The sequence below is a fragment of the Tuber melanosporum genome, assembly GCF_000151645.1.
Source record: "Tuber melanosporum whole genome shotgun sequence assembly, scaffold_31, strain Mel28".
Taxonomy (NCBI): Eukaryota; Fungi; Ascomycota; class Pezizomycetes; order Pezizales; family Tuberaceae; genus Tuber; species Tuber melanosporum.
The window spans coordinates 439,764-458,485 of NW_003298986.1; the positions used below are offsets into that span (position 1 = coordinate 439,764).

General features: G+C 48.2%; 2 protein-coding genes; one reads left to right on the forward strand and one right to left on the reverse strand.

The window, feature by feature from the left end:
* Positions 1 to 864: 864 nt before the first annotated feature.
* On the reverse strand, positions 865 to 2,363 carry GSTUM_00007048001 (uncharacterized protein; the record flags this gene model as incomplete). XM_002839128.2 has 4 exons in its annotated part: positions 865 to 1,789; positions 1,872 to 1,947; positions 2,044 to 2,213; positions 2,296 to 2,363. 4 exons carry the CDS (start codon positions 2,361 to 2,363, stop codon positions 1,600 to 1,602), a joined length of 504 nt encoding a protein of 167 aa, XP_002839174.1. The 3' UTR covers positions 865 to 1,599.
* Positions 2,364 to 12,678: 10,315 nt separating this feature from the next.
* GSTUM_00007049001 (uncharacterized protein) lies at positions 12,679 to 13,745 on the forward strand (the record flags this gene model as incomplete). XM_002839129.2 has 2 exons in its annotated part: positions 12,679 to 13,505; positions 13,550 to 13,745. One exon carries the CDS (start codon positions 12,679 to 12,681, stop codon positions 13,303 to 13,305), a length of 627 nt encoding a protein of 208 aa, XP_002839175.1. The 3' UTR covers positions 13,306 to 13,505; positions 13,550 to 13,745.
* Positions 13,746 to 18,722: the final 4,977 nt, after the last annotated feature.

Below are 18,722 nucleotides of genomic sequence, written 5' to 3' on the forward strand. Positions count from 1 at the left end.
CTATCATAACCGAGATGACTCGGCTGACAATAGAAACTTCCAGTATCAAAACCTTGATTAACATCCCCTATATCCCCACCCTCAGCTGATAAGGCGTCGGATGAGTGTGACGAGCGCGGCGGAATGGAAACGGGGAAAGATGAGAAAACGAGGAAGAAATAAGAAAGGGAGAAAAAGACAGCCAGTGAAGGTTCTCAGCGCAAGGGGGCGGGGGCGTTGTCGTTTATTGAGGATTAGAAGATACTGACTGCCGCATTTATTGGGAAGGAGTTGATTCTGGTGGCCTAATACTATTAATAATTTTTGGGTAATCAAGTATCACCAAACCGCCGATTATTTCACTCGGCTAGAGGGGCTCAGTAGAACTCGTCCATCTGTGCCAAACCCTAACCGAGACTAACCAAGGCCGACCACCCGACTTTCAAACTTCTCAAAAATCGTGCCGCAAACCACGTATCGTGTGTGAGATGGGAGTGGAATGCCGGGAAAATGTCGTTGGCTGTGGTCCGACTTTATACCCTTTTTCTTTCTATTTCCATTTTCATTTAAGGGCTGACTAGGATTAGAATGTTGGCCTTCATTCCTTCCTTCTTTTCGAAGTTGAGCTTCAATGAAATAAATAAGAACAGCTAGGTAAACCCCGACGACAACGTCTAAAACCTAGACTAAGTTACGCCCTCAGACTCGAAACCCGTGTTAAAGTACCTTATCATACCCGGGCTGGATGTCGTGCTCAATCTGCAATATTTAGATACGTGGGGGGGTCTAGACATCAGACTACGCCCGCGGCGTGGGCCAGTTTGCAGATTGATATTTTACGGTAGATCCAAGTATACTGCAGTGCCTCTCCTCTTCATATACTGCTTATGGGTAATAGTCTGGGCTAGACCGGAGTTAAATATATAGCCTCTTCGTCATCAAAGTTCCATGACACACTTCACACAAACCTCACCCCAACTTCTCAAGCGAGTGACAATGCATGCAGCCGTTAGGATATGAGCTCCGCCAAGAAGGGCTCACTGGACCGCTGGTCGCACAGACCTCCCATGAGCAAAAAAAGTGAACATTTCAAACGCAACCAACAATAACCGTTAAAACAGCAAGTATCGCTGTATGATAAAACCAATGCGGCAAATCGCCGAGCGAATCAACGAGAATTCCCAGTAGACAAAATCGCACAGATCCAGCAAAAAAAGCAAAAAAAACTTCAGTCATGAAAAAGAATGACTACACCTCCCATTTGTGAAAAAAAAAGAAAATGAAGCCTTTACGAGAACCTCGCACACAACCCAAAAGCCTCGCTCGCCCAACTCCCCCCACACCAGATAAAGCATGCCCACCCAACCCAGCTCCCAATGCATCCATCTGAATCGCCGGTAGTTCAGTTAAATCCTGGATACTTGCATCTGCATCGCAGGCCAAAAAGCCCCCGCATGATACACAGTACTCGTATGCATGATAGCTCGAGAGGAAAATTCACCACAAAGATTCCTCGAAAAATTAGATGTTCTGGGCTGCGACCGGCGGTGAAATCCCCCCACTCCTGCAAGGAGCGAAGGGAAAAAACCATCCGGTCAGAAATTTCCTTTGGCAGGAAATTCACTGCGGCTCCGGCAATTCCCTGGCAAGGTCGCTGAGGTTTCCCAATCCTTGCTTTGCATTGGCCCTGTACTCCACCTCATCCTGCATTCTTCCATACTCCCACAACCACTCGTCAGCCTCCTGGCGTGTGCCAAAGGCCTGGTGACATATTCCAGGTTGACCGAATATGTGCACTTTTGCTTGCTCCCTGTTTTCCCAGTTAATTTAATTCAAATTCAGTCAGCCTGGCCCATTCACCAAGCTCCAAGAAAAGAATGAAGGGTACTAACCAAGACTCATAGACCCCCTTCCCACTCCCATTCGCAACAACATAGAATTGTTTCCCTCCTGTTCCACCACCGACTCCTGTCCCCGCTCGTCGTCCCCGTTCGGAAGGGTTAGAGACCGGGGGAGCGGGGGGGGCAGGAGAACGAGGAGAAGGGGGAGGAGAGATCCCGCCACCACTGGTAGGGCTGCGCGACTCTTCCATCATGCAGGTTACATCAAAGGTTATTTCAACACGATACCTCGCAACCCCATGCCCGGCCATGAAGGCCTGCGCTTCCTCGAAAGTAGAGAATTTCTTGAAGATAACGTCGGGATACTTCTGCGTGACGACCTGCGCAGCGGCCCTATTCCACAATCAGATTTTCATCTCCAAAATCATACTCTAATTGCTCCCGTCGAACATGAGGACTCATGTGAAGGACGAACCACGAAGAGTAGATAGCCGGGGCTGGCGGTTTACCGCGTGCAACGGCATAATAGCCCCTTCTCGCCATTGTGGATGAATTCTGTGTTGAGTTTAGATGGAGATGGGATGGAGATGGGATGAGAGAGAGGGCTGGGTGTGAGAGTGCCTAACTTATTGTACCATAACGTAAGAAAGGAAGCACCATCCCCTATATACTCGCCTTCGCGGGGGAAAGAGGGTACGTGCGCACATGTGCGGCTGTGGTACGGTTATGATTCATGATCATTGACGTTGTTGGGCTGCATTTGCCTGATACAGAACTGCGCATAGGGGGCGACGGATAACCCTGTGTGGTGCTATGCCATCCAACTATCCTGCTCGAATACGGTAGTGTTTTAAGGCCGCTCCGTGAGGAAAATATCGTTATTATAACAGGGAGGATGCCGGTCCTACTTTTAGTAGGGTCTGTGCGACTGAAGACTACTCGTAGGCTCCGGTCCAAAGCCTTGCCTTACTTTGAAACCTTCCCCATGTGAATCCACGAAGGCGAAGATAAAGTGCCGGTATGAGAAGCAATGCGTGAAACACGATTTAGCACAGCTATCAAGACACTTGACTATCTCTTTCCAGAAGCTTAGAGGTAATATCCAACTGATGGCTCTCAAAATGCCCCCTCGGATAAGGAAAAGCATCTGATATGCCCTACCGCACACAACTACGTTGCCCTCTAAAGCCATGAGGAGTTGTTTTTTCCCCAATAACAAAATTCACCAGCGCTTTTTGTGCATCAAACAACGCCAAAAACTATCTCCAAGAGTTCCCGTGAAAGAGGATATTGAGGATAACTAATAATTATTTCCAGAAGCATAAGAAAGTTCTCATAGCAGCTACAGCACACAAATGAAATACCAAGCTAGTATACAGTATTGCATATTATGGGGAGATAGAAAAACATTAGGTGCAATTCGTACTAGCACAACGCGGCCACCTTGGCCTAGGGGGTATCGGATTGGCGAGTAGCAGTGCTAGTTCCCCGGAGGTTGCCTCTCCACTCAAGAATGTACGTGTACGAGTATCAGCCGAGTGGGATCCGGAAGGTGATGGGATGGCTGTTATAGTGCTAAAGTGCTCATACAGAACACGCCGGAGATGGCATTCTAGTTGTGTGGGGCATATCAGACCCTTGTCGTTGCTCGAGAGGGCATTCCGAGAATAAATCAAGCATCTTGGCATCCGGATAATTCCCGAGCGCTCCAATTATGTGCTCACTCATTCTCACTCGCAAACTCCGTCACCACTCCCTCTTTTAAGAGCCTTGTCCAGCAGGGCAACCGTGATACGTGCAACTGTTACGAGTAGCTTCAATTCTGGGAGACCCCGGGCAAGTCAGCGAGCGATCACAGTGGGGACAGGATCCTGGCGAATAGAACTCCCTGGTCGCTAAGCGTGTCAAGAAAGGCGAGTATCCCGTAGGAGGTGTGAAACAGCAAAATTCGTTTGCCGGCCACACTAAACCTGATTTGGAGAAGATTTGAGGCTGAGAATATTCAATTACACTCGAGTGCTGAGTCATTCGAGCACTAAAAAGACGGGGAAATCCTATCTCCTGACCAAGTATAGCTAACTGCCACCCAATCTGGCCCCGGCGCGCCTGGCAACGGGCTAGAGGGTTTCACGGCAGCTCAGCCAAGCGATAAATTTACATTGCCCCCTTGGAAGATCTTGATACGAGTAGGAACTCGGGGGTGGACGTCAGTCAACCGATGGGAAAGATAGGGGTTCAAGATGTCAAATAATTCAAATACCGGTGGGAGTATTTTATCCAAGCCGAGCCTATCTAGCGTCGGTTAGCTCTGTCAAAGCTTCTTACCCTTCCCGGCACTATTCATACCAAATTTAATCCATGCCATCACTACCCGTTCGTCCCCCGACTACTCGAGTACTCGAGTAAAGGATGGGGAAATTCGGTACACGCCAAATACGAGTATGATACTAGTACTAGTATCATACTTGTACAAAAGTATCCGGATGTGTCTCACGCCAAGGCGCCAAGATCTCATACAAATTTATATATGACCAAGGCTTTAGGGTCTGTGGGTTGTCCGAATACTTTTGAATCTCGCGAGCCCATCAGTGACGTGCTGATCAGCCGTGGATGTTGGGGGGTTGATGGGAAAAAAAGCAAACAAAGGTTTACCGTCTCGTCACCACGATTCCAGCACGAGTGGAGCAAAGTTAAGCTAAATGCGCACAACACATGTGATCTTCCAACTTGGGGCATGCGATCCCGAACTCACGGATTATCACCCTACCTCACCGGTTGTCCATCACAATTTGTTTTATCATACAAGTCTTAGGACTCAACGGTGAAGGCAAAATTTCATCTCACAATAATAATACTTCCTTATTCTTCCCATGTGCTCTTCTCTGCCGTACCCCAGCACACTTAATTTCCTTTAGGGAGACTGTCACCCCGGCCGGAGGACGTTACTGGCATAGATTTCGGAGTATCAAAAGCGGCACCTTTTGAATGTTGTCTTTGTCTCAGCAGTTCTGAGAGTACGTACTATCCTCAAAAAAAAAAAAAAGGGAAAAAAAAGAATCAAGAAAACGCTCCTTTTTTATGTCCTTGGATCCATTTAGGTACAGTACTGTACAAGACCCAGGCTCATCCACTGCATTCGACCAAAGTTATCATGAAAGCCTAAAGCACCAACAAAATAAACAACCCCTAATTTCATCTAATGCCTTCTAATCCAACAGTCTTTCTGTTCTGGAACCAACAGCACATCTCCCCCCCCCCCTCCCTGAATAAGGGTACTAGGCATAGGGGGGCAATACCTCTAGTTAGACAACAAAATAAAGAAGAATGCTATCATGATAAATCTTTTTAATTTTTCCACAACCCAGCTACAACAGAGTCAGAGGGTCTGCCAAGTAATCCTTATCATTGTTTAAAATCCAAGGAACATTATAACAGTAGCAAAGGCATAGCCTGAGGGTGGTGGCTGCTTTATCAGAGTATCAACCACCTAGGAGGACTAACAGAAGGCAACACAGTGCTGGGGGGTTGGAGATATTCAACCAGTTCAAGTTGAGTGGGAAGAAGGAGATTCAAGTTGTCTCTATCAGATGGTAGCTTTACTTCTCATAGCTATGTGGATGAGGACGTCACTATGGAAGAGGATGATTTGATAGAAGTAGGATACCAGTCATGATATTTTTACCGCATATTAAGTTCTATTCCACAAGCATATGAAGCTCCAAGTTTGGTCTTGTAGGGTAGGATCATGAGGCTTTATTTGTTGTTTTATCCTGTAACCGCCTTCCTAAATAGGAAGGCGAAAAGCGGGGTCCGGAAAATAGTTGGAGAAGGAACTTGTCAAGATCCAGCTGGTAGGGAGCTGGAAGTAGAACAGTCCGACATACCGAAGCTTGAATCGGAATTACTCCCCAAGTCAATCTTGAAGCTCACCTCGCATGCTTCGACTTGAATTTACCGGAGCTTCTCTTGCAACTTGGAATCGCAACTTTGTATAAATAGAAATCGCAACCTCAATAATTTTTCACCCTAACACACTAGCATCGTTTCATCATCACTCTCAATCTATCATAGTACCATCTGTTCCCGCCGCCAATTACAACCCTACGCAATCCATCATGGCCATCATAAAAAGTATTCCCATCCTTCTTTTCCCCATCACAATCCAAGCAAAGATTCTCAGCTATTTGGACAGCTTTGAAACACTCGAGAATGTCTGCCTCGCTTCGGAAACCCTATGGTACACCCAGAATGCCTATAGGGACTACATCCAGCGCGGGATAGCGCTCTCATCTATCGAGGCCTTCGACCAAGCACTTTTCACGGCGCGCACGCTATCCCTCAGTGGGCAACACCTAAACACCCCCTTCGAAGCAATCATCGCGGAAGTTCAGCGTGCACCGCCGAGCGAGCTACCACTTCCACGGGAAGGCCATCTAGTTGAGACATTGAGACTCCAGGATGAGGGCATTTCCGACATAGCAACGGTAATCTTCGACATCATCCCCAGATTTGAAAAGTCTGGATTCGGTGCTCAACTGACGAGCGGTCAGCACATACCCCCCTCCATTACCCTAGAGCAGGTAAAGTCAGCACTCTACCGCCTCCGAGTACTTCTCGGATTCCTCCTCAAAAGCGTGCTACCCGAAACCGCAAAGTACGAACTTCCGCCCGGATTCGGTAAGTTTATCGACACCTTCTCCGGCCCCGAAAAGTCAATATTCAGGCAGGTTTTCGCAATCTTTCACGCCGTGTATCTAGATGTGACGGATTACCAGCTGGAATCCGCCCAGGATGGTATTTTTCACGAGCACATGTGCGGACTTCATGACACACTTGTACAGTTCATGGACGGCGGGTCACGATATGGTAAGAGGCAATGGTTGAGGCAACACGGGCTTAGACCCGACACGGACCTTGTTGGCCTCTGGCTCCTATTGTTTCTCAATGATAATGGCGGGGTAGAAAATCCTTTGCACATTGGGTGTCGAGGGCTGAGACCGGTCCATCTTGTCAGGGAGTTTGCGATGATGATGTGGAAGGCTCGTGAGAAGGAGAGCACCGTGAAAGGAGAGCTCTATTGGTAGGTCAACAGCTCCCCGGGTTCGTTTGGGTAAAGAGTGTTTGGGTCGTAACCCCCTTTCTTTCTTCCCATGCACCCACCCCCTCTATTTCTCCCATACCATTTCAGGAGAAGTCGACAATATTTCAGGCCCTGTTTGGCAAAAATGGAACCATTTCATTTCCCCATACAAAGCGACCATTTCCCTCCATTTTAAATTTTTGGATTGCAACTGGTGTTTGGCAAACCAGAAACCTATCAACCATTCCATTCTAATAACCAAACAGAACCATTTCAAATAGAACCACTCTCCCCCAAACCCTGATAAAATGAAATTTTTCATATCTGTATAAAATATAGTTTAAGAAGTTGTATAATAGGACAATATGCCACATGAGAATTCCATTTATTAGTGGTTCATACTCAGTTTTCTTACCACAAGCTATTCAACAATATAGATTACCAATTTCATACCGCAATCGTATAACAAGACATGCAAATTAGATTCATGTCAGTAGTATCTATTTATAGCTCCATTTTTGCCAAACAGGGCCTCAATGTTTAATGACATGATTCATCATTCAAGTTGTCAGGTGTGAGATGATACATGACCCATGAAAAAACCCTAACCCTATCTCAGAAATGAAACAAAAAATGTATTTTTCGAGTGATGCTGAGTGAACACCTCATATTGAAAACATTGACCGGGAATCATGAAACAAAAACCCGAATACAGTACCACCTCCACGGCTAATCGACACCGAGCATGGGACCCAGCACGATAACAACACCTACTCACACTCGCTCTTCTCTGCCACCGCAAGTCAAGCAAGATCCGAAATTTCCAAAGCAAGTATCATACGTTCCCACATAGTTCCTTTGGCAACCCAGAAACAACAACGACAAAGCCTTACATATCTCGCAGGACCAGCCCCTAAAGGGTCCCTAAATGTTACTACAACAGGGGTATCAGTGAGCACACTTAGATTCACAATCAAGATTCGGGATGCCCAAGATGCTGCATCCCAGGCACCTCTTCTCGCACCGAAAATCGGGAATCCCAAGAGCTAAAGCGCCCATAATATTCGAGTGATATCTAGTGACCTCCCTCATTTCTCGCTTTAAAAAAATGATTTATGCGGTCCGATGAACAGGAGGGCTGGCTGCCCGCACCGCTTGCTGGAAATACCGCCAGGAGTTTCCGCGCTTTTCCGGGCGAGTATAGCGATGCCCGGTGCGTATTGGGGTAGGGGGGCGGTGAGGTCGCCCCAGAGATCAGCGGGCAGGAAGTCATCCGGGAGTGGAAAATTCTACTTCGGATCGCCGGGTGAGCTATAGCGAGGACTTGGGGGGTGTGCGGATGGTAGTATGTCAGTTAAAGTGAGGAGGGATTTCACCGGCTTTCTGGCTCTGTCGCTCTCGAGTATATTTGGAAAGCTCGAAACCGCCGACTGAGTCATGTATCGATAGCAGTGTCTACTCATCTAGCCATAATCCAAAAAGTTTCCTCCGCCCTCACCACCAAATTGCCAAAACCGCAGGATCAAAGTCCTGCAAGGTCTAGTGGTATATGTATATCACCGGGCTGCTGGATCCTTGCAGCTACTATTTTTTCCAAAATGGGGCCTTGTCTAAGCAACGTCATTCTTATCTTGTCCAGCTCTCGCGAAGGCGAGATAACCAGTCGCGGACAACCTCACTTCCGTTTTTACGCTATTAGAATATCCAAACAATGGATTCGCGAGAAAGGCGAACACGGTCGGTGGTTAGGACGCCCGCACTCCTCGCCCAACCGACCGCTGTGCCTGTTCAAAGAAGCGTTTTTGCACGTGCGCCTGGGAAACGAAAAACCCCTCCGTTCAAAACATGTGAGGGTGGTCGAGGCGGATTAAAGGGCAGCCAAGAACCGGAACTCGTATTACGAACAAAACCTCATGTTTCGTGTGGGCTGCAAGTCGGCCGAGCCTTTATGAGCCTGTGAGAGGGTTTACGGTGCCGCCTTCTTCCAGGCGCTCGGTGAGCCTCTGTCGTGCTAGTGTTAAAAAAGCACCGGGTGGGTTTCTGACTGTGTAGCTGTACACATTAGCGTTTGGGTTGTTAGTTGCTGGTCGTTACTAGTTCCTGGAGCACCGGAAGTGAGAAAAGGGAACCGAACGTAAGGGATGATAGAAAGTTAACCCATAAAACCCACTTCAAGTGAAAGATACAGTTTCCACCGCTGCATCTACCATGACGTTCACGCACAGTACACATTCCTCTTCCTCCTCCCAAAAGAGCAAAACCCACACAAGCAATCCAAGACCATCTAACCGCCGTGACCCCGCTCAGCGCGCATTCGCTTCCCTCCCTTCGTTCTAGCACTGGCCCAGCCACCCCCGACCCCACCAGGGGGACAACATCAGTCAACCGATATCATACCACCCACGATATATCCGATAAACCAACCCAACCCCGGACGCCACCAGAGCGCAAAGCGCAAACATAACCCATCACCACCGCCAGGAAGCCCGTTGGTGGTCAAGTGTGCGAAGTGGGAGATTGATGAGAAAGTAGAGGCATATAGGAAGATGTGGGGAGGTATTTATTGGCAGTAAAGAGAGGTGTTTTCCTCCTGCTGCACGAGCTAGACAGAGCCGTACTTATGCTCATAGAAGGCCGCCTATATGGGTGACATGATTCCAGTTATCCCGAGTTGACCATACTTGAGTACTTCCATTACATCGAATCAATACCTCTAAAGCTTAGTAACATGAGTGACAAAGGATGATGTTAAAATGGGCCGTGTTCCGAACATGTTTCACCTAGCTGGTTAGCCAACATACAGTATTGTGGTACCGGTATGTAAGTACGGTACTGTTCTCGAATAGTGTGTGGGTGACAGTAGCACCGTATCGATACATGAGAATAAGAATAAAAATAGCTCGGGTACACAGTGATTGTGATTGTGGAGCGCAGCTAACTCGAGCACAGTGTCTTTAGGAAGTTGGGCCCAAGGGGGATGCAAGGGAGAGGCCTGCCAGTATCGTGTTGGTGGTCACGGGGTGGGGGTCGCGCTCGATGGCGTAGTACGGATGTGGAGCCGGTCGGGGGGTACCGGTACCTGAGGTACGGTACAGTACGGGGGAGTTATCGGTGGGCACAGCATGTGTTCAGTCCTACTTTGCGCCATTCCCCCCCCCCTTTTGCCCTTTCTCCCGATCGAAGGTATCATATGATAGTAATAGGGGACGGGGGAATTATGTATCCAATCTTTTCCAGCTTCTCCGAGACTTTTTAGCACATCTGTCGACCGAACGATCCATACCGGTATTTCTTCGAAACAAACTTTCACCCCACACCATCCCCATCACACCCCGTTGGAGCCCGCGTTCCAGAAGTCCCAGAGGCTGCGAGCTACCGTGCGAGCCAAACCCGAAAAAGGGTAAAATCAGAAGGGCGATTCGATGAGGATACAGTACTCGTACACCTTCATTTCTCGTGTTCGCGGCTTCAGATTAGTCAGTGTGCCTTCGGGTGGATAGGCTGGCAGGTAGGTGAAGACGCTAGCCCTCTGCGGTTCCTGGAACGCCGGTGGAGTAAGCAAAACCACAGTCATACCTCCCTGCAGCGCCCTTACAGGACCCCACGCAATCACCTTCTCTCACTCGAGTTTCCATCCAACGTGGCTTTTTTGAACCCCCAACGAGCCAAGAGGCGCGATAGACAGGAAAAGCGATAGTCGGTAGAATGTTTGATCTAGAATAGAAAACATTGTCAGAATAAATAGACAGCGAACGAGCATCGCAGGGAGCAGGTATTCCCAAGTGCTGTCGTGCAGAAAAAGCACACTGTTGCATGAATCCAAACCCCGTTTCGGGGAAGGGATTAAAAATGGGGGTCTATTTAGTTTACTCGAGTAGCTGCTCGGGGGATCAGGCAGACAAAACACCAACAAGACAACCCGGGTGTCAAATAGTCATTTTCTTTCTTTCTATCCCTCCCACGAGTCAAAAATATAAACATTTCCCCCATTCAGCCGAATCAGCCGAAGCATGTCCATTGTGAACTTATCGGTTCGCCAACGGTAGGGCAGATCCCAATCTCGCTAAACTGCCTCAACTAGGATAGTCAAAAATAGTAGCCAATCATACAACTCACTTATCGCTCAGCGTTCCTTCTCGCAATGAACGGCCCCGCCCAGCCAACCAACAACCTCGTAAAGGTACGAGTACTGTACGGTACTGTACTTGTACTCGTACCTTTTTTGCTCAGCGAAAATGTAGACACCCGGGCACATGACAGGAAAATGTAACGAGGGAATTGAACTAGCGGGGATGAGCGGAGATGGAGAAATTATCGTGGGGTTTCTCCACCGTTGATAGGGTGCTGAATGTTATGGCTGACATTTCCCAGCTCGATCGACGATCAACCTTGTTACTTTCTCTCCCTTCGCTTAGCGTGATGGACGAGACCCAGGTTTAGTCTCATCTCGTGAATTAACAAAATGGCCGTGGCTAATATTATACGAGTACGAGTACATTACCAGTACCAAGCGTGGCTGGTTCTATTCCTTGATCTCTCGCTCATATGGCGAGTTAACGGTAGGCCGCAGTGGCGTTTATAGCATGCGTTTTTTTTGTTTTTTTCCTCGTTCCCTTCATCACCGTTAGATTAGTCCTGAACTGAACAGCACTTGCACTCAAGTCGCGGTGCTCGTGGGTTTGCCGTAGGGGATTTGGAAATGGTACCGGCATTTCCAACTGTCAATAATGTCATGTCACATCCCGTCGGGTGGGGACAGTACTCGAGTACGATTACCGGTACCGGTACTTGTGCTCGAGCACACAAGATGCTAAGAAACCAACATTAACAATTAGTTGGAGCGGGGAACACACGGGGGGTGAGGTCGGATGGGGAAATCGTTATCCTTTAATCTATTCGTCGGCTGTACCCGAGCAAGAGATGCACTCCCCGGGAGTCCTTTTCTTTGTCAACTCCCCCCCTTGAGGGTTTCCCCCAAAGGGGGGTTGCATACAAGTATTTCCGGCAGCGTTTCCCGAAATGTACGGTTTTGAAGTATTTATGTCTTGTGCGTGATTTATTTGGGACTTGTTGTCTCATTAGTACTATGCAGTGGTACAGTACCGTAAGGAGAGCACAGTAGGGAGTATCTCGAGGGTGTGTAATGAGGAGAGGAGAATGAATCTCTATTTGTTCCCCGGTTGGACAGGGGCCTGCAAGGGGGGAAGGGGAGGAGGGGAGAGATACCACATATCTGTCTCGCAGGAAACAGAGGCGCTCTACGGTGAACCACTGAAAAGACGTTATCCTTCCCCTGCCAAGGCTCGTCTAACAATAGTAGCACAGAACATTGCCAACCTATTCGCTAACCCTTCACAACCAACAATCTTCACAGCCTGTCTCTCACCCGCGATGCAGGTGCGGTTACGATCTGGTACGAGTAGTTGGCAGGGTGGGTGGGAAAAAGGTGTGTGGTGGGTGGGAAATTTCCGGGGGCGAATAGTAGGTACATAAAGAACACCCGCCTGCTCCCCCCTCAGGAGTAATCTATTTTTTCCTGTCACCAGCACAACACAACACCTTGCGAGCGTCTATCCTGCCCACCATTTCATTGTCAGCCAAAACCCGTACGGTACAGGATATCGAACATATAAGGAAAAGCTAGAATCCTCGCAGCGCGAATTTACTGCCTATCCTACAGCACAACCACTTACTATTCACATTCAGTATTTCCTTTGCATAAGTCTTTTCCTTGTTTCATTCACAACTGCCTGCAAGATGGTTCCCCGAAGGAGCATCATGGCACTATGCCTCTTGACAGCCCTCACCACTGTCGCGGCTCAAGACCCAACCATTACATCAACCTCTGTGGGCGTCCCGGCAAATACTCCCGCCCCCTCAGTAATCACTGTAACATCACCTGTTGTCGAATCGTCCCCCTCGCCAGTTCCCGATCCCGCTTCCGAAGGCACGGAATACTACCCATCGGCTCCGGGCCAATCCTACGACGACGACGATCCGAATGCTCTCATCGACGAGACAAAGGAGAGCAATGAGGGAGCGTCTGGGAAGTCGGATACTTTCGTGAACATTCCCCTCGGGGCTCAAATCGGCATTATCTCGGCGGTTGTGGTGGTGGGCGTAGCTGGGATGGTTCTCAGCGTCATGTGGTATCTCAGGAAGAGGAGACAGTGGGAGTTGAGTGGAAGGCGTTCGACCATTCCGAGGATCGGCGTCAATGCCAAGGGCGAGTTTACCATGGGTACTCAGGGCGATATCCCTCACAGGGCTCCCAGGCTCCGAGCTCCGAGCCCCGTCGACAGCTTCGACGACTCGGCTCTGGAGAAGGGGAATGTAAAGAGCGAGTTTGAGAGTGAGAGTACGAAGTCTCCAACGGGTTGGAAGAGGATTTTTTCGAGAAAGTAAAACTGTCATTGCTATTTTTCTTTCTTCTTTTTCTCACTTCCTGCTACTCATCCTTCGCTTCTCGGATAAATATTTTGGGAAATTTGTTTCTTCTTCTCTGTCACGGCTTCACGAAAATTTCCTTTCTACCTTCTCTTTTCACTTCATAGGGACAGTTGTTTGTAGGGCTGGTGTGGGGGGGTGTGGGGGGGGGGGCACGGGTTACAATTTCCTTTTTTTTTTTTTTTTGCTTCTTGGGGTACAGTACATATGGGTTCTACCATTTCTTTTTTTTTTTTTTTTTTTTTTTTCAGTCTGCCAGCAAGACAACCTGTTAATTAGTGTTTACATTCTCGTGGGAAGTTTTCTTCACAACTCCCACAAAATTACTTGGGAAAACGGGGAAGTCTTTTTAGCAAAACCCCGAATAAAGTAAAAACCATTTCTGTGTATATAAACAATTCCTCAAACGGTGAGCGTGAGAAAATCCCGGGGTAGACGTGCTTGGCGTTTCACCCGTCGCGTTGTGCAATTCTGCCTCTTTGCCCGCGCGCTTGGGCTTCTCACTTTTTGCACTTTGACAGCAACGACAACAGTCAGCATGAACGATTACTCGAGTAATGGAGGGATCTTCGCCCCACGAAGGGTGGCTATTCTTCCAACCAAAATTGAGAGAAGCCGATGCTTCGCCTTCTTGTATTGCTTTGAGGGTAGTGCTCTGCCTATACCGGTACTCGAACTACTTTTATAAATTGACCCGACCGGTGAATACAAAGTCGAGACCGACGACGACCACTTATTGGGTGGGGGGGGAGGGGATTTTGTTACTCTTAGAGCATAGTATAGTACTGTACTAGTAATGTTTTCTTCCTTGGCTCTCAGCATGGTGAAGCAACTAAGGTGTTGTGGAACAACGGTTTGTCCCGCCGGACTGCAGAACTAACCGGCACAGACCATAACCAAGGTGATAGGATAAGTCGGAATCTCCTTTTCCTGCCCAGCCCGACTCCTTGTCGACGGCATACCGAGGGGGTGGGGGGGGCTAGGGCTTGTGGATCGTGATACTGGAGTAACTGCCGGTCGGTGGACATGGGAAAGCTCCTACCCCCTTTTCACCCAACATCCCGTGTTCCAGATAACGGCGGATTGCGGAGCTCGTCCACGACTCGCTCGATTTCCACGGATTATGCAGGGAAGGAAGAAGGAATATTCCTGATCCAATATGATACCCTACTAATTTAGTTATGCATTACCGGTTCACCGTTAGTTACTCGAGTACCATGAATCCACCCCCCGCATCGCTCGCTTTACAGTATTCCACGGCAAAAACAAGCCCACATAAATGATCACTGTCCTGTAATTATTCTATGGCGTCCTCGCTTCACTGTTGTTCTCACTTCGCTGTGGGTTTTACCGTACCCCTATGCACGATTTCACGAACATACTACTTGCACTTGTCCAGCACAGTGCATGCATACACCGCAAAAGGCACAGAAGAGGAAGAAAAACACAAGTCTTCCTCTTCTCTCCTTTTCCTTTCTGTCCGTAGGTATGATACTCCTGCCTGTGCACGCTACCACAAGCCCGAACAAAAAACGCCAACATGACCAGCCATTGTCACAGAAATCCTGCAAGGTTCAACCAGGATCAAGTGCTGGTGACATGCCGTACCGCACCATGCGACCCAGCAAAACGGCCAAGATATCGCAATCACAAGATAAACGTCTCGAGACTTCTCCTTTACTGTAACTTCCGGTAATGAATCCTCGTCCTCAGGTATTATATCAAAAATGACATTCGGAAGTACCCCCCTGGAATTTGGTATCGTGTCATATTCTGGTGGGAAGGGATATCGTACCGAAAATTATGGATATAACCCTTTTTTTCGGTTGTTCCTTGGGGCGTGCGCGAACTTTTACCTACCCAGAGGGAAAGCGCTATCGGTATCGCTACCATAGAAGGTATACCATGTCATCGGTTAAAGAGAATTAGTCGGGTGGATTTTACCCGTGAAGCGATATGGCCTATCATGAGGGTCCGATTTCCAAGATCAGTTATTCCACGGAGAATACTTGTATGAAACCATTCGGTCTTCCGTATGGGAAACATCCCCCACCCGGGCCCGACTCGGATGAAACTGATTGGTACTGTGAAGACGGAGTGGTCAATGCTTGTACTCGAGTAAGGGGCTCCCGGGCTCGTTGGGGTAGGTCTTGGGTTCTCGTTTCTCAGTCGTGATACTCGGGTACGGCACACGGGTTGGTCCGTGAACATTCCCAATGAATGGCGAATTCTGTCTGATACGCAGCTACTCGAGTACCGTAAGCCTACTGATTGAGGAGAAGAAATTCTGCGAAACCATGCGATTTTTTTGCTTGCCGGAGGGGGTGCTCGAGTATCTACCGGTATGGCAGCTGCCGTAGGCCAATACGGTGGTGTTCACGTCTTTTTTTCTTCTTTCTTTCATTTTGGGCTTCCCATGCTGAATCAACTCCTCTGCCCACACTCCTCCTGCCGAAAAAACAAAAACAAAACAAATTTAAAACCAAACTACCGTACACCGTGATATCCCCACATACCCCCTTTTCGCGGATTAGCTCCCCCACACGAGTGTGATAATTGTTGAAAAGCCAGACCGTTGCTGGAGGTGATTCTAGTAGGTGTTCTAGCATCTTGTCCCCCCCGCATAAAAAAAAAGAAGAAATTATGTGATACTAGTACCGGCACTACTCGAGTATTGAGTGATCACACAAGACCATTCTGTCATACTTTCTACAGAGCCAAGTTATGGAAATATGGCCGGTAAATTTTAGTATTCTCCCCTAGCTTAGTCTTTCTTTCTTTCTTTCAGAACACCTTAACGGGAGACATTATTTATCCCAAGAGCCACACTTGGTCACTCGCAAATCCTCTTACATCAAAGGGCCAACTACCAACGCGGTAACCAAGTATCATAGCACAATCCCTACCAAGCGGGCACACGAGGAATATATGATCCACCGCCACCTCCAGCCACTCCACCCCACCTTCCGGCCATAGTCCCGGCATCCAAAATCACACTCCGCACCCGGAGGCCGCCGCCGCCTCGCAATCATCAAGCCCAGCGCAAAACCTCTCGATAGGGGGCCGAACTAGGTTACCGGCCTCCCTTCCTGCCTTCTCTAGGGGCTCACTCCGAAATATACCATACATTGAGAATGGGCACCCCTACAAAGTCTCGAGGAGAAGGTTTGAAGGAGGAAAGGGGGGTATACTTGCACTAGGGCTGGGGAGAGTAATTAATGATGGGTCTAGGGGAATAAATGGGGGAGCCCGGGGCTCAGGTTGGTTCACTAGAACGGGTGAATCATAAGAATCAGTACAACGCGCGAGTGATTATACATGACACCCGTGAGAAAAAACTTTAGCCTGGTTCAGCATCATCTACCAGCCACTAGATGTCTGAGCCTGTAGTCGTACAAGCTAAACTGGCTCGTCCCGTGCTAGTATCGCGAGAAAGAAAAAGAAAAAAAAAACACATTTCTCTTCTCCCTTCCTAGGCAAGCATAATTCTCGAGAACGCCCTAACCTACTTCATCAGGGTATCAAGTTCTAATGATTAGCATCCACATAATATTATGATAACAGATAAAGAAGGCGGCGTCACACACCCTGCAAAATTTCCCGCAGACAGGATGGAGGAAGTAGTACTGGGCAAACCCCCATCTTCCCGAGACTTTCCCAAGCATGACGGACTTCTCAGACTACTGAGGATGTATACTAGAACACGAACCCACATAAACAAAACTTTCTTCTCCGGGGGGTACTTTACCTTATAGAGACTATGATACTTCTCGCGGCCGGCTTGGGAGGTGCATACCGTCCGGTCATGGCTTATGGTGATGCCCTACCTCCTCACCAAATTTGAGTACGCAACTTTTTTCCCGAATATATTCAGAGGTCAGGTATATAGTTCCGGCACGCAGACACGCCCAACGGGTTATATGATGCAAATTTACAGTACCTAACATGTCCCGCAAGAAATCGAACCAACCAAAACGACAAGAAGATTACTTCACCGAACGGTGCGTTCCGTGCCTAGCCCTCGCGGATCCGTGCACTCTGGACTCGGGGGTATGACATACGGTAATCGGGTAAACCACAGGACATCACTCGAACCCAGGTTTCAAGATGATAGCAGCCTGCTGGAGAGGGGATATAGGTAAATCGGGGAAAATGTATCTTAGGCTGCTTATGGGAAAGGAGTTCGGAGGGTTTGTGCACCGGCGGTATAGGAGATCGGGGATTGTCAGGTACGAGGGTACCGACAAGTGTGGCAGACACTCTCTATTATTGCTCGAGGTAGGAGATCCTCACAATGAGTATAAAGAGCAATGATACACTCGAGACAAATTTATAAATACGGGTCGCTGTCACTGCTAACAATTCACACGGAACATTCGTTAGTAAAAGACGGTTATGTTACAAGACCAATGGTGATAGTGTAGTTTGATGGCAAATGAATACCTTCGGCGACCGGTTCCGTCGTGTCTGTCCTAGAGCATCTGCATAGCATTCAGTAATTACAATAGCTCTCTCTCATATGGATAGATCGGAGGAGGGGAGAGAAAAAAAGCTCCGCCGATCGCGGACCTCAACCCCGTTCCTTTAGGCTGAGGTCTAGAGTCGGATTCAACCACCTGCCTCCCATTTACCATAGGGCGTCAGGAGTGGACCATTCTCCTGCCCTACATGATGGAACGTCCGATAAATACTCATTTCTGAGCAGGGATCGAACTCCTGGGCTCCTGCTAAGTGCACAGGAGTTAAATGGTTCTTTAACACTAATATCAACCACTGCGCCAGCTAGGAATTTCATAGCATACTACCTTTGAAACAAATACTTATCCTACCAGTAGGCGGATTTATCTTTTTTTCTCAAACAAATTTAAACCAAACTACAGCCTGATACCCCCCCCCATACACCATTTTATTCGCGGATTAGCTCCCCCACACGAGTGTGACACTTGTTGAAAGCCTAGACCATTGCTGGCGGAAATTCTAGTGAATATTCCAGCATCTTATCCCCGCCCGCCCCCTCAAAAAAGAAATTATACCAGTACCGGCACTACTCGAGTATTGAGTGGTCACATAAGGTCATTCTGTCATACTTTCTATAGAACCAAGTTACGGAAATATGGTTGGTAAATTTTAGTATTCTCCCCTAGATTAGTCTTTTTCTTTCTTTTTCGAACACCTGAGAAGGACATTATTTGTCCCAAGAGCCACACTTGGTCACTCGTAAATCCTCTTATATCAAAGAGCCAACTACTAACGCGGTAACCAAGCATCATAGCACAATCCCTACAGAACGGGCACACAGTGAATATATGATAAGTGAAGTATAGTATTGATGGCTGAGTGCTCCCTGAATCAGGTGATTGGTGTGGTGGGGCGAG